This window comes from Lepus europaeus, chromosome 7 (genome assembly GCF_033115175.1).
Source record: "Lepus europaeus isolate LE1 chromosome 7, mLepTim1.pri, whole genome shotgun sequence".
Taxonomy (NCBI): Eukaryota; Metazoa; Chordata; class Mammalia; order Lagomorpha; family Leporidae; genus Lepus; species Lepus europaeus.
The window spans coordinates 67,831,883-67,847,669 of record NC_084833.1 but is presented as its reverse complement, the minus strand read 5'-3'; the positions used below and the strand labels follow the sequence as shown (position 1 = coordinate 67,847,669).

Here is a 15,787-nt window from a genome sequence, read left to right as displayed (position 1 = left end):
GGAAGAAAGTTTGCTTTAAAAATGTCTTTTTGATTTATTTTCTGAGAAATTCGAATTGACATGTAAAAAGCAGGAATCATGTTCTAAAATTTCTGAAAAATATACTGTGGAATAATTTAGAAATCAAGAGGAGGGGCGCCGGATTCTGTCCCGGTTGCTCCTCTTCCAGTCCAGCTCTCTGCTGTGGCCCGGGAAGGCAGTGGAGGATGGCCCAAGTGCTTGGGTCCTGCACCTGCATGGGAGACCAGGAAGAAGCACCTGGCTCCTGGCTTCGGATCGGCGCAGCGCGCTGTCCATGATGGCCATTTGGGGGGTGAACCAACGGAAGGAAGACCTTTCTCTCTCTCTCTCTCACTCTCACTGTCTAACTCTGCCTGTCAAAAACAAAAAACAACAAAAAACAAAACAAAAAAATCAAGAGGAATGGAGGGGGTAACCTTTATGTTTTTGCTTTTTTAGAAAGAGATCTGATTGTTGAACCCCTAAATTGTCCTGTCTTCCCCTTTAGTATCATTTTAATGTGGGAAAGAAAAACATTAGGGAGTTCTGAGTCCCTACCAATCCCTAGATTTCTGTTAATGTGGTCACATTTTCACTTTAATTATAGTGTTTATTTCTATACAAAAACAAAAAATGTTGTATGTTCACAGGCTTAGAAAGAACAGACAAGACTACAAGAAGCAGGCTGCCAGTATAGCCCTTTTCTTTTAGTTTTTCAGTTATCTTTTTTATTGAAACCTTTTTAAGATTTTTAATTAATTTGTTTTCATTTCATTTGAAAGATACAGATGATGTGAGATCTTGCATACACTGGTTTACTTCCTGCGTGCTCATAGGATCCAGAAATTCCCATCTGGGTCTCCAATGTAGGAGAAAGGGACCCAGTACTTGTGCCGTCATCTGCTGCCTCCCAAGGCGCGAGTCAGCAGGAAGCTGGGTCAGAAGGGGAGTAGCCTGGATTCAAAGCAGGCACTCCAGTATGGGATGCAAGTGCCTCCTGCACCAAGCACCTGTCCCTGAAACTTTTGATTTTTTTTTTTTTTTTTTTTTGGAAAGGATGTGTCCATCTTCTTAATTTTATGAGTGTGGGCAGGGTGGAAATGTTTCAAGGTGGAACCATAATTTCCTTTAGAACTTTTTATAAATCTGCGTTACTCTACTAAGTGAAGGAAAGCTATTGACCTTCCCTCATTTGTGTACGTATCAATAACTGTAATAGCACCAAATGGTCATGGAGTGTCATGGGCTTTCAGTTTGGGTGACTTCAGAGTTGAACACCAGTGTATAGTGGTAGAAAACACAATTTGCAGGGGCAGGTGGCACAGTGATGAAGATACTGCTTGGGGTGCCTACATCCTGCATCGGAGTGCCTAGGTTTGAGGCTTGGCTCCACTTCCGTTCCAGCTTCCTGCTAATGCACATCTGGGAAGCAGTAGGTGATGGCTCAAGTACTTGGATCCCTGCCACCCACATAGGAGACTTTGTGGTCCTAGCTTCAGCCTGGCCCAGCTTTGGCTGTTGCACACGTTTGAGGAGTGAACCAGTGAATGGAAGATCTCTGTTGCTCGCTTTCTCCCACATTTCAAATAAAGGTAAATAAATAAAAAAATTGGAAAGAAAACAATTTTTGTTATATATAATATTCTGAAGTATTGTATGCTAAACAGTAGACTTGTTTACATAATTATGTCCTAAGCTCTATTTTTTTTTAAATTTATTTTATTTATTTGAAAGAGTTACAGAGAGAGATAGAGACAGAGAGGTCTTCCATCCACTGGTTCACTCCCCAGATGGCCACAATGGCTGGAACCGCGCCAATCCAAAGCCAGGAGCCAGGAGCTTCTTCCGGGTCTCCCACGTGGGTGCAGGGGCCCAAGAACTTGGTCCATCTTCTACTGCTTTTCCAGGCCATAGCAGAGAGCTGGATTGGAAGAGGAGCAGCCGGGACTCGAACTGGTGCCCATATGGGATGCCGGTGCTTCAGGCCAGGGTGTTAACCCACTGTGCCACAGTGCCGGCCGCCTAAGCTCTCTATTTGTAAGCAGTGATTGAAAAATGAGCCTCAGTGACGTTAAGGAACTTAGTTATTAAGTAATAGAGCTGGATTCAAATTCAATCTCTCTGAATCCACTCCACCATTCTACTCACCTGGTGTAAATAATGTGGATTGTAATCAAATAATCGTAAGAAATAGGAGCCAGCACTGTGGCGTAGTAGGCTAAGCCTCTGCCTGCAGTGCCAGCATCCCATATAAGCGCTGGTTTGTGTCCCGGATGCTCCTATTCTGATCCTGCTCTCTGCTATGGCCTCGGAAAGCAGTAGAAGATGGCCCAAGTGCTTGGGCCCCTGCACCCATGTGGGAGACCCAGAAGAAGCTTCAGATAGGCTCAGCTTCAGCCATTGTTGTGGCCATTTGTGGAGTGAACCAGCCTCTCTGTAACTCTACCCCTCAAATAAATAAAAAATCTTTGGGAAAAAAAAAAAGGAAAAGAAATAAATTAGGGGGGGCCAGCATTGTGGCATAGCAGGTAAAGCCACTGCCTGCAACTTTGGCATACCATCTGGGTGCCGGTTTGAGACCCAGCTGCTCCACTTCTGATCCAACTCCCTGCTGATGTGCCTGAGAAGGCAGAGGAAGATGGCCCTAGTGCTTGGGCCCCTGCACCCATGTGGGAGATCTGGAAGACGCTCCTGACTCCTGGCTTCAGCCTAGCCCAGTCCTGGCAGTTGAGGCCATTTGGAGAGTGAACCAGTGGATGGAAGGTCTCTCTCTCTGTCTCTTCCTCTCTCTCTCTCTCTCTCTCTCTCTCTTTTTTTTTTTTTTAAGATTTTTAAAGAGAGGAAGAAGAAGAAGGAAGGAAGGAAAACATTTTAGTTTTATTCTAAACTGATTTTATAAAAGTTTTTTTAAATGATTATTTATTTGAAAGGCAAATCATGGAGGGGAGAGGGAGGGCAAGAGAGAGCTCTTCCATCTGCTGGTTCACTGCTCATTGGCTGTAACAGCCAGAGCTGGGCCAGGCTGAAGCCAGGAGCCATGATTTCCATCCAGGTCTCCCACATGGGTGGCAAGGACTCAAGTACTTGAGTCATCCTCTTCTGTCTTTGCAGGCACATCAGCAGGAAGCTGGATTAGAAGAGGAGCAGCCAAGGCTCCTTCAGTATGGGATGCTGGGATTGCAAGCTGCTGTTTAACCCACTGCTCCATTTTAGCCTCTTTTCTTAGGACTGATTTGTTCTTCTCTATCTTGACAGGCTTTCCCTATCAAATATAAAGAGAGGCATCCTCTGGAGTACTTGAGGCAATACCCTCACCTGAGGTGTAGGACTAATGTTCTGGGTTCCATACTGAGAGTTCGCAGTGAAGCCACAGCTGCTATTCATTCCTTCTTTAAGGTAAGGAGCTTTACTTCTGGGGTTCTTTCCTGTGAAGAAGCCAAGTAATGTTAAGACTGGAGTGTTTTCCTGGAGGTTCTACTAGTTTGCTGCAAGCACCTTTTGCTTGTTTGGTACTGGATCAGATGCCAAGGGCATGGTCCTGGTGAAGATGCTTCAGAAAGTTCTTGGGAAGTTTTCATTAAAAGATAAGCTTCAGGCTGGCACTGTGGCATAGTGCTGACATCCCATATGGGCGCCAGTTCAAGTCCTGGCTACTCCACTTCCGATCCAGCTCTCTGCTATGGCCTGGGAAAGGAGTAGAAGATGGCCCAAGTCCTTGGGCCCCTGCACCCATGTGGGAGACCAGGAAGAAGCTCTTGGTACCTGGCTTCAGACCGGCTCAGCTCCAGCTATTGCGGCCATCTGGGGAGTGAACCAGCGGAAGGAAGACCTCCCTCTGTCTCTCCGCCTCTGCCTCTCTGTAACTCTCCCTTTCAGAAAAATAAATAAATCTTTAAAAAAATAAACTCTTCTAATGCAAAAAATTGAAATCTTTGCAAAATTATTTCATAATATCAATTTTCCATGACATTTATGAAGATCCCCTCATGTATATATGTGTGTGTGTGTGTGTGTGTATGGTTTAATAGCGTTACTGAGGAATAATTAATTTATATATTTAAAGTACATAATCTGAAGAGTTTGATATACATGTGTACCTATGCCGCAATGAAAATATATATCCATGACTTCAGAAGTTCCTAGTGACCCTTTGTTTTCCTCCTCCAGCCCCTTGTGTTTCTGCATATCCAAGCAGCCATGTTCTGCTTCCTATCTCTATGCATTAGCATGCATTTTTTAGCATTTTGTGTAAATGAAGTAATTCAGTATTATTTTGTCTGGTTCTCTCACTCATTTTAGGATTCATCCATGTTGTTACATGTTATACTGGCTCTTTTTTACCATTAAATATTATTAGCTATAGGTTTTCACAGGTGTCTGGTTGAGGAAGTTCTCTCTATTCCTACTTTTTAGGGAGTTCTAACAGGAGTGGACATTGGGTTCATTCAGATTATTTTTTTTAAACATTTATTTATTTATTTATTTATTTATTTGAAAGAGTTATACAGAGAGAGGAGAGGCAGAGAAAGAGGTCTTCCATCCGATGGTTTACTCCCCAATTGGCTATAACAGCCGGAGCTGCGCCGATCCGAAGCCAGGAGCCAGGAGCTTCTTCCGGGTCTCCCACACAGGTGCAGAGGCCCAAGGACTTGGGCCATCTTCCACTGCTATCCCAGGCCACAGCAGAGAGCTGGATCGGAAGTGGAGCACCCAGACCTCAAACCTGTGCCCATATGGGATGCTGGCACTGCAGGTCAGGGCATTAACCCGCTGCACCACAGCGCTGGCCCCCAGATTCTTTTTTTTCATCTTTTGGGGTGACCTATGGGTTTTCTTTTTTACTGTGTTAGTATGCTAAATTATATTGGTCAATTTATGAATGTTACACCATGCCTAAACCCCACCTGGTCATGGTATATTATCTTTTTCTTATGTTGTTGTATTCAGTTTGCTATAATTTTGTTAAGAATGTTTGCTTCTACTTTCATGTTGAATATTGTTACATAGTTTCCTTTTCTTATGATGTCTTCATCCAGTTTTGTTGTCATTGAGTTGGAGCTATTTCCTCCCTCTATCTCTTCTGAAAGTATTTCTGTAGAAATGATTATTTGTTAATGTAGGGTAGAATTCACTAGTGAGTCCATCTGAATGTGCAGTTTTTTTTTTAATTTTTGAGCTTTTTTTTCCCCTGTTTGTGTGAAGACGAAGACTTCTATATATTACAACTATAATTTCAATTTCTTTTGTAGATATACAACTATATAGATTATTCTTTTTTTTTTTTTTTTTTTTTTTTTGACAGGCAGAGTGGACAGTGAGAGAGAGAGACAGAGAGAAAGGTCTTCCTTTTGCCGTTGGTTCACCCTCCAATGGCCGCCGCGGTAGCGCGCTGCGGCCGGCGCACCGCGCTGTTCCGATGGCAGGAGCCAGGTGCTTCTCCTGGTCTCCCATGGGGTGCAGGACCCAAGGACTTGGGCCATCCTCCACTGCACTCCCTAGCCACAGCAGAGAGCTGGCCTGGAAGAGGGGCAACCGGGACAGGATCGGTGCCCCGACCGGGACTAGAACCCGGTGTGCCGGCGCCGCAAGGCGGAGGATTAGCCTGTTGAGCCACGGCGCCGGCCCTTTTTTTTTTTTTTTTTTTTGACAGAGTTAATGAGAGAGAGAGAGACAGAGAGAAAGGTCTTCCTTCCATTGGTTCACCCCACAAATGGCTGCTGCTACAGCTGACGCACTGCGCCGATCCAAAGCCAGGAGCCAGGTGCTTCTCCTGGTCTCCCATGTGGGTGCAGGGCCCAAGCACTTGGGCCATCCTCCACTGCCTTCCCAGGCCACAGTAGAGAGCTGAACTGTACTTGAGTGAATTTGGGAAGTCTGTATCTTTCAAGGAATTAATTGACTTTTAAGTTGTTAAATTTATTGCCATAAAGTTTTTCATAACAACCCCTTATCTTTTTTAAAGATTTATCTATTTATTTGAAAGTCAGAGTTACACAGAGAGAGACAGAGAGGGAGAGGGAGAGAGAGAGAGAGGTCTTCCATCTGCTGGTTCACTCCCAGTTGGCTGCAATGGCCAGAGCTGCGCCATTCTGAAGCCAGGAGCTTGGAACTTCTTCTAGGTCTCCCACATGGGTGCAGGGGCCCAAGCGCTTGGGCCATCTTCTACTGCTTTCCAGGCCATAGCAGAGAGCTGGATTGGAAGTGGAGCAGCCGAGTCTCGAACCAGCGACCATATGAGATGCCAACACTGCAGGTGGCAGCTTTACCCACTGCACTGCAGCGCCAGCCCCAATTTATCATTTTAATATTGGTAGAATCTGTAGTGATTTACTCTCCTCCTTGTTCTCGGTAATTTGTGTTTTTTTTTTTTTTCCTGATTATTCCGGCTAGAGATATCAACTTTATTGTTCTTTTCTTTATTAATATTCCTTTCTTTGAAATCTACATTGTCTGATAGTATTATAGTGACTCCTACATTATTTTTGAAGATATTATATCTTTTTCCATTCATTTACTTTAAAAAAAAAAAGATTCATTTTATGTGAAGTCAGAGTTACAGAGAGGCAGAGAGAGAGGGAGAACTCTTCCATCTGCTGGTTCACAGGATGGTGAACCATCTTCCATCCGCTGATTCTGCAAGTGGCAGCTTTCCCTGCTACACCATAGCACTGGCCCCATTCACTTACTTTTAAACTATTTATATCTTTGTATTTTTAAGTGCATTTCTTGTTGGCAACATATAGTTATATCTTTTTGAATCCAATTTGATAATTTCTTCATCTAAATTTGAGTGTTTAGATCATTTACATTTTTTTAAAGATTTATTTATTTATTTTGAAAGAGTTAGAAGGGTAATCCTCCGCCTTGCAGCGCCAGCACACCGGGTTCTAGTCCCGGTCGAGGCGCCGGATTCTGTCCCGGTTGCCCCTCTTCCAGGCCAGCTCTCTGCTGTGGCCTGGGAGTGCAGTGGAGGATGGCCCAGATGCTTGGGCCCTGCACCCCATGGGAGACCAGGAGAAGCACCTGGCTCCTGCCTTCGGATCAGCGCAGTGTGCTGGCCGCAGTGTGCTGGCTGCAGCGCACCGGCCGTGGCAGCCATTGGAGGGTGAACCAACGGCAAAAGGAAGACCTTTCTCTCTGTCTCTCTCTCTCTCACTGTCCACTCTGCCTGTCAAAAATTTAAAAAAAAAAAAAAGAGTTAGAAGGGGAGATGGGGTGGAGGAAGAGACAGAGAGAGAGAGAGATCTTTCATCCACTGGTTCTTTCCCCATATGACCACAATGGCCAGTGCTAGGCCAGGCCAAAGCCAGTAGCCAGGAGTTTCATCTGGGTCTCCCATGTGGGTAGTAGGGGCTCAAACATTTGGATTGTCTTCCACTGCTTTACCCAGGGCGTTAGCAGGGAGCTGGATTGGAAGTGGCTCAGCCAGAACTCAATTAGCTCCCATGTAGCATGCCAGTGTCGCAAGCAGTGGCTTTACCCACTAAGCCACACCACCAGCCCAAAATCATTCACATTTAATGTTAGTATTGACATGGCTTCATTTGAATCTTCTTGATTTTTATTTCTAATGGTCCTGTCCTTTATCCTCTTTTATTTCTCTTCTTGTATTCCTTTGCATTAATCAAATATTTCTTATGATTTCTTGTTATGTCCTTTGTTTTCTTATTATCCATAGCTCTTGGTTTTGTTAATTTAGTGGTTACTTTATGATTTATAGTGTACATCTTCAACTTCAATTTGATGTTTTATCTCCTAAATATAGTGTTAATCTTGACATACTATATTTTCGTTTGTTTCCTATCCTTTATGTTGTTGCTTTGCTGGGAACTCAGTCTAGGTCTCCTACTTGGGTGGCAGGGACCCAATTACTTGAGACATCACTAATCGTTCCCAGAATCTGCATTGATGGGAGCTGGAATCAGGTATCAAAACCAGGTACTCCAACATGAAATGTGGGTATTCTTTTTTTATTAAGATTTATTTATTTATTTGAAGGGTAGAGTGATGGGGGCGGGGGATAGAGAAGAGTAGGGAGACAGAGAGAGAGACAGAGAGAGAAAGAGAGGTCTTCCATCCAATGGTTCATTCCCCAATTGGCTGCAACGGCCGGAGCTGCGCCAATCCAAAGCCAGGAGCTTCCTCTGGGTTTCCCATGCAGGTGCAGGGGCCCAAGAACTTGGGCCATCTTCTACTGCTTTCCCAGGCCATAGCAGAGAACTGGATTGGAAGTGGAGCAGCTGGGTCTCAAACTGGCACCCATGTGGGGTGCCGGCACTTCAGGCCAGGACATTAACCTGCTGCGCCATGGCACCAGCCCCTGTATTTATTTTTAATCTCATATGTTGTACATCTCATCTAGATGTTTGGTTTGGTCTCTTTTTTATATCTTCCAAGTCTACTTATCTTTTCAAACATGGAATAGTTTTAATAACTGTGAATTATGTCCTAATTCTCACCTGTCTGTTAGTCATGGGTCAGTTTTGGTCAACTGATTAGTCTCTTCATTATGGGATATGTTTTTCTTTTCTTTTCTTTTCTTTTCTTTTTCTTTTTTTTTTTTTTTTTTTTTTTTTTTTTTTGACAGGCAGAGTGGATAGTGAGAGAAAGAGACAGAGAGAAAGGTCTTCCTCTTGCTGTTGGTTCACCCTCCAATGGCCGCTGCGGCCGGTGCACTGCGCTGATCCAAAGCCAGGAGCCAGGTGCTTCTCCTGGTCTCCCATGGGGTGCAGGGCCCAAGGACTTGGACCATCCTCCACTGCCTTCCCGGGCCATAGCAGAGAGCTGGCCTGGAAGAGGGGCAACTGGGATAGAATCCAGTGCCCAAACCGGGACTAGAACCTGGTGTGCTGGCACCGCAAGGCGGAGGATTAATCTGTTAAGCCATAGCGCCGGATGGGATATGTTTTTCTGCTAGTCTTTTGACATTGTGCATTTTACTTTGTTGGGTGCTGGGTTGTTGATAAAGCCTCTTGAACTTAGTTCTGATATACAGTTAAGTTACTCAAAACCTGATCATTTTGAGTCTTCCTTACTTTGTTAAGCAGGTCAAGGGCAGTGCTCAGTGCAGTACTAATTATTCACCACTACTGAGGCAAAACCTTCCAGATACTCCACCAACTGCCTTGTGCATTAGGCATTTTTTCAGTCTGTCTAGTAGGAAGGGGCACTGTTGCAGGCTAGCATTGAGCCCTGGGCCCTGTTCCCTCTCATCTGGTTCTTTCCCCAGCCTTGGATGATAATCTCACATGGATATGTTATCAGTCCTCTGCCAGTACTCTTCTTTTTTTTTTTTTTTTTAATTTTTTATTTATATAAATGGAACAAATTGCTTGTATCTCATACATACAATCTTAAGTACTTTAAAAAAAGATTTATTTATTTATTTAAGAGGTAGAGTTACAGCCAGTGAGAGAGACAGAGAGAAAAGTCTCCCATCTGCTGGTTCACTCCTCAAATGGCTGCAAATGGCCAGAGCTGAACCAATCTGAAGCCAGGAGCCAGGAGCTTCCTCCAGATCTCCCACGTGGGTGCAGAGGCCCAAGCACTTGGAGCATCTTCCACTGCTTTCCCAGGCCATAGCAGAGAGCTGGATTGGAAGAGGAGCAGCCTGGACTAGAATCGGCACCCACATGGGATGCTGGCATTGCAGGCAGAGTAGATTAACCTACTGCGGCACAGCGCCAGCTCAATTTTAAGTACTTAATGACACTTCCTAGCCTATTTTCCCTCCCTCACTCTCCTTCTTCCTTTCTTTCTTTTCTTTTAATTTTTGCAATAATATACTTTTTTTTTTTTTGAGAATAAATTCTGTCATTAATCAAAGAAGCACCTAAAGAAACAGGTAATGGAGTAGGGCACTTAGGCTTATCTAAAACTTATGAGACATAAGAATATCCTCCACTTAATACACTGAGATGAAGTAAATCTTTTTTTTTTTTTTTTTTTTTGACAGACAGAGTGGACAGTGAGAGAGGGACAGAGAGAAAGGTCTTCCTTTTGCCGTTGGTTCACCCTCCAATGGCCGCCACGGTAGGCGCACTGCGGCTGGCACACCACGCTGATCCGATGGCAGGAGCCAGGTGCTTCTCCTGGTCTCCCATGGGGTGCAGGGCCCAAGGATTTGGGCCATCCTCCACTGCACTCCCGGGCCACAGCAGAGAGCTGGCCTGGAAGAGGGGCAACCGGGACAGGATCGGTGCCCCGACCGGGACTAGAACCCGGTGTGCCGGTGCCGCAAGGCAGAGGATTAGCCTAGTGAGCCGTGGCGCCAGCTTGAAGTAAATCTTTGAGAACAAGTTTTACTATTGAATGACCCTCTGCAGATCTCAGGAGTTCTCTGTGCACTGCTCTCCTGCCAAGTATTCTGTCCTGTGAACTGTCTTGACCTCTTGTCTCCTCATCTCTGGGAGCTTTCTGGGCCCTACCTTACTTCCCCCTCTTGGCTGTGGCCTGGAAGATCTAAAGGTAGTAAGTACGGTAGGATTCACTGTGTGTGTTTCCCATCTCAGTAATTTCTGGCCTTTGTTGCTAAATATCCAGTGTCTTGGAAACCATTGTTTTCCACAGTTTTTTTATTGTTACAGATTTTGATTTTTGGTTGTTTTAAGTGGAGAGGAAAATCTTATCCCTTATTCCCCATCTTGATTATAGATATTCTATATTTTAAAAAATTTTTTAAAGATTTATTTATTTACTTGAAAGGCAGAGTTAGAGAGAACCATCCTTTGGTTCACTCTGCAATTGGCAGTGAGCGAGAGAGAGCACCATCCTTTGGTTCACTCCCCAAATGGCAGCATCAGCCAGAGCTGGGCCAGGCTAGAGCCAGGAGCCAGGAGATTCATCCGAGTCTCCTTCTTGGGTTGCAGGAGCCCAACGACCTGGGCCATCTTCCGCTACTTTCCAGGGCTTGTTAGCTGGGAGCTGAAAGTGGAGCAACTGGGATTTTTTTTTTTTTTTAAAGATTTATTTAAAAGTCAGAGTTACACAGAGAGAGGAGAGGCAGAGAGAGAGAGAGGTCATCCATTCTCTGGTTCACTCCTCTATTGGCTGCAATGGTCAGAGCTGTGCCGATCTGAAGCCAGGAGCTTCTTCCAGGTCTCCCACATGGGTGCAGGGGCCCAAGGACCTGGGCCATCTTCTACTGCTTTCCCAGGCCAGAGCAGAGAGCTGGATTGGAGGTGGAGCAGCTGGGCCTCGAACTGGCGCCCATATGGGATGCCGGCACTGCAGACAGCACCTTTACCTGTTACACCACAGTGTTGGCCCCATCAACCGAGATTTGAACTGGTGCCTGTATGGGATACTGGCATCGCAGGTGATGGCTTTACCCATTATGCACCAGCACTGGCACTAATTTTGTTGTTCATCAGGAAGGTTGATCTCTTGACTGAAAGCATTTATTTCATTCCACCTTTTCCATCCACCTGGGAAAGCCTCCGTGGAATGTGGTTGACAAATTGCTGAGATGGAGGGACCCAAAGGTAAGGTAAAGTCAGATGAAGTTGAGCAGTTCGCCATGTGTATTGACACTCTTCTGTGTGCTTCTCCAGACACAGTTCACTTGCAGAGTGATAGCCTTCCTGTGGGCGGTATTCAGGTTCCTCAGTCCTAGTCCTGCTCTAGCTCTCTAAGATGCTTGTTGCTGACTTTGAAAACCTCCATCAGAGTTAACTTCTGGTGAAACATCCAAAGAGCATCATGGTTTTAAGGAATATAGTTTTGATTAAACAGAGCAAAATAAGTCACATCATACAATGGCATCCCATTGTAATTTGAAAGGGTCCATTTACATATGCACTCCTAAGATTTCTTATGCAACGTCATTGTGGATTTTCAGTAGTGTCTGAATCACACAAACAAAATATGTTCAGATCTAAAACAAATTTTTTCCCATATGACTTCAATGGCTGCTAAAGTGGACTGTTTGAATTCTGAAATAGCTTTACTGATTTTTGGCCACTAGGTGGTGATATTGGCAATTCGTTGAAGGGTGTACTTGACTTTCTATTTCTTTTTTGAAGCTTTTATAGATATATAAACAATTAAAAAATAAGAGAAGTAGAAAATATAAAATAAAAATATTTAAGTGCTGAAAATAACTTGAATTTTAGACTGTTGGTGGTAAAGTAGTTATAAAGGTAGATGCTTTTTGAGTTCTGTAAATTTACTTTTGGGGACTGGGAGGGCATTTGGCTTAAAGGTTAAGACTCGTTAGAGTCCCAGCTCCAGCTCCCAATTCCAGCTTCTTGCTGATGCAGACCCTAGGAGGCAGCCATCAGTGCTCAAGTAATTGGGTTCCTGCTACCCACATGGGAGACCCGGATTGAGTTCCTGGCTCCTGGCTTCTGCTTCAGCCCATTCCACCTATCATGGGTTTTTGGGACATGAACAAGGGGATGGGAGCACTCTCCTACCCTTTTACATTCTGTATATTTCTCTGCCTCTCAAATAATAATTCCTTTTTTAAAAAAAATTATTTATTTATTCGAAAGTCAGAGTTACACAGAGAGAGGAGAGGCAGAGAGAGAGAGGGAGGGAGGGAGGGAGGGAGGGAGGGAGGGAGAGGGGTCATCCATCTGATGGTTCATCCCCCAATTGGCCACAATGGCCGGAGCTGCGCTGATCCAGAGCCAGGAGCCAGGAGCTTCTTCTGGGTCTCCCATGCAGGTTCACAGGCCCAAGGACTTGGGCCATCTTCTACTGCTATCCCAGGCCATAGCAGAGAGCCGGATGGGAAGTGGAGCAGCTGGGTTTTCGAACTGGCACCCATATGGGATGCCAGTGCTTCAGGCCAGGGCATTAAACCACTGCACCACAGCACCAGCCCCTGAAATAATAATTTAAAAAATCCACTTTTTTCATTATCAAATCCTGGGAAGGATAATCTTGATACCTCATTCTATGTTCCTTATATGAGTGACATTTAGGATGGAGTTGTTTAAAGAAGTCACTAGAATGCTATAGAATATGTTACATACTAGTTATGTTTTATCTAACATTTGACACTCATTCTTTGTTTTGCTGTTTTGGGTTCCATAGAAGATGTTATGACTTAAAAAGCCAATTTTTGATTAATTTCCTTTACCAAGATAATTTAGAAATGGGGGAGGGATAGAAATTTGATACTTTGTCAGACAACTTTAAGGATCTAGAGTTATTTTTTGGTTTGACTATCAAAAGTACTTTGTGAGGGGCTGGCGCTGTGGCATAGTGGGTAAAGGTGCTGCCTGCAGTGCTGCATCCCATATGGATGCCGGTTTGACTCCTGGCTGTTACACTTCCAGTTCAGCTCTGTGCTATGGCTTGGAAAAGCGGTAGAGTGTGGCCCAAGTCCTTGGGTCCCTGCACTCAAGTGAGAGATCTGGAAGAAGCTCCTCAATCCTGGCTTCGGATTGGCACAGCTCTAGCCATTGCAGCCAGTTGGGGAGTGAACCAGCAGATGGAAGACCTCTCTCTCTCTCTCTCTCTGCCTCTCTGTAACTCTGCCTTCAAATAAATAATTTTTTTAAAAAAATCAAAATAAAAATGCTTTGTAAATAACTTGGTTTGCCCCTGAAATTGACATATTTGGCTGTGTACAAAAGTTTGATTGCCTAGATTCTGTAAGGAATGAGTCATTTAGAAAAACCAAGGTTTAAAATAACAGAATTTTTATCTTTTTACCGTTTTTCCAAAATCCCAGTGAAATTGTTCCTAGAATGAATTACATTATTGGTGTATGTAATCTCTATCTCAGTTGAGGGAGCAGAGTTTGCTGTTTTCTTAAAGAGCAAAGATTCTCTCTGTGAACTCCAGGGATGTCTTCTGTGCTGGCAGTACCTTGTTAGCCTGACCGGGGAGGGGTGTTCTTTCCTCCTGAGTTCAGAGGACCCAGGCTGCTGAGCCCTTGAGTTCCTGTGGCTGTTAGGGGCTTTTTTTGGGTATCCTCTTGCTGTCACCAGTGCCTACAGCTAGCAGTTCTTACATTTCTTTTTTGTTGATTATGGATAAATAATGACAGTTACTTTGTGTGAAAGAAAAATGCATTTCGTTAGTCTTCTCTTAGTGAATACGACCTAATTATGTGAATTTTGTAGTTTTGGATATCCAGAGCCTTATAAATTGAGTGCCTGATTCTAGAATGTGCATCAAAATGTTTAGATATGTGGAGATGGTAGGTGGAATCAGAGGAATTAGATGAAAGTGTTAATTTTTTAATCTTGCCCCTTTTTGTAGCCTTTATCTCCCTGACTAGGAGCCCCTTTGTTGTGGCTTGGTAAGAGTGCTTGGCCCTGGTAACCTGTTTGAAATACTAGCTGTGTCCCAGTACTCCTTGGTATCTGCTTCCCCATTTACCTGTCTACTTCGTCACCCACTTTCTTCTTCTTAGGCTTTGTTTTTCTTCTTCCCATGTGCTTTCTGCTTTATAACTTTGGTAATATTAGGGACTTTGGTAATCCTTGCTAGCAGCATTAAAGCTTAAAAAGGTTATGATCTTTTCTGAAAGGTTTAGAATTAGTTAAGTATAAAAATCCTACTACTAGTATGCTAAAAAAATTCCATACATTATTTCTAAGATTTAGAGTGTTTTTTTTTTTTCATGTGGCATTTGATCATTTCTAACTTTGTTGATTGTATTGAGCCATTACATTTCTCCTCCCTCCCCACTCCTCCTCCCTACCCTCGTTTCCTCTGGATTTTTTACTTCCTTTCTTTGTTTACTGCACTCATGCTCGTAGTTGCCTATGTTCATGTGGAATAAATGATTCATGTCCATAATTCTTGGCTCCTAGGAGATAAAAGTTTTATGTGGTACTGCTATTGATTGCATTTCATTGGTTCTCTATAATGTGCTCTGTGCAGCACCTCTAGGCATATTGCTGTCACATTAAATACATATTTGTGTACTTTATGAGACCCTAATGTATAGATGGACTATTTCATCAGTCTACCTCATGAGGCAGGTTACTGACTGAATACTTTGCCAGTAACCAGAATTCTAGAATTTGTGAAGGGTTATGTTTGGGAGATCCAAGGTAACACACTAAGATGTTTTACATTCTGCCCAATGATAGGCCTCAGGTCTTGGCAGAGATGTGCACATATGAATTTATTGTATTGATTTTAAGGCCAGAATTTTGCACTGGACACATAATGTTCTGCCTTAGTGTAAGTAAATTCCCCTTTAGCTATCTCTTCTCCCACACTGCAACATCTGCACTGACCATGACTTTCTGCCCGCATCCATAGTCAAAGTGAAAGAAGCATAACCTTGAATTTGATGGGCTATTTCAATTCCACTACAACAGCTTTTGTGGTTGACTAATGGAAATAGTCTCAGACTTCTGATGGGAAGGGCTGTGACTGGGTTTGCTGCGGCTCAGAATATTCCTTCAGGCAAAGGAAGTGCACTGCCTGTGCCCAGTGTACTGTTGATTTCATGACACAGACTTGCTAAAAATAATTTCCGCTCTTTTTGCTACTTATTTCTTCAGTCCCTATTTGTTTAGCCTTAATTTTTCCCCTTTTTGGTGGTTCATTACAATTGAGGTTTCATTCCAAGATAACTGAACCGCATATTGATCATTTTGTAGTCCCTTAGCAATGTGAACAGCATCATGATGCATTAGCCGTGTGTAAATGGAGTGTGTGTGTGTGTGTGTGTGTGTGTGAAATCATGACCAGTACAGTAGAAAAATGAGAAGATGAAATTACTAGTAAAGTGAGAGCCTAAGGACCTGGTTTCCAGTCTTGGTTCAGTCATTGGCCAGTTGTATAGCTTCTGGCAAGTCACTCAATCTCTGAG

The 15,787-nt window shown here is 43.8% G+C and overlaps 1 protein-coding gene across 5 annotated transcripts in view; it reads left to right on the top strand.

Moving 5' to 3' along the window:
* Nucleotides 1–15,787, top strand: part of NARS2 (asparaginyl-tRNA synthetase 2, mitochondrial) — a 149,435-nt gene that overhangs the window by 11,119 nt on the left and 122,529 nt on the right. For all 5 annotated transcript variants that reach the window (XM_062196777.1, XM_062196780.1, XM_062196776.1 and 2 more), the window contains exon 4: nucleotides 3,256–3,396. In XM_062196777.1, the coding sequence (XP_062052761.1) occupies nucleotides 3,256–3,396 (141 nt within the window). The remainder of the gene's footprint in view (nucleotides 1–3,255; nucleotides 3,397–15,787) is intronic.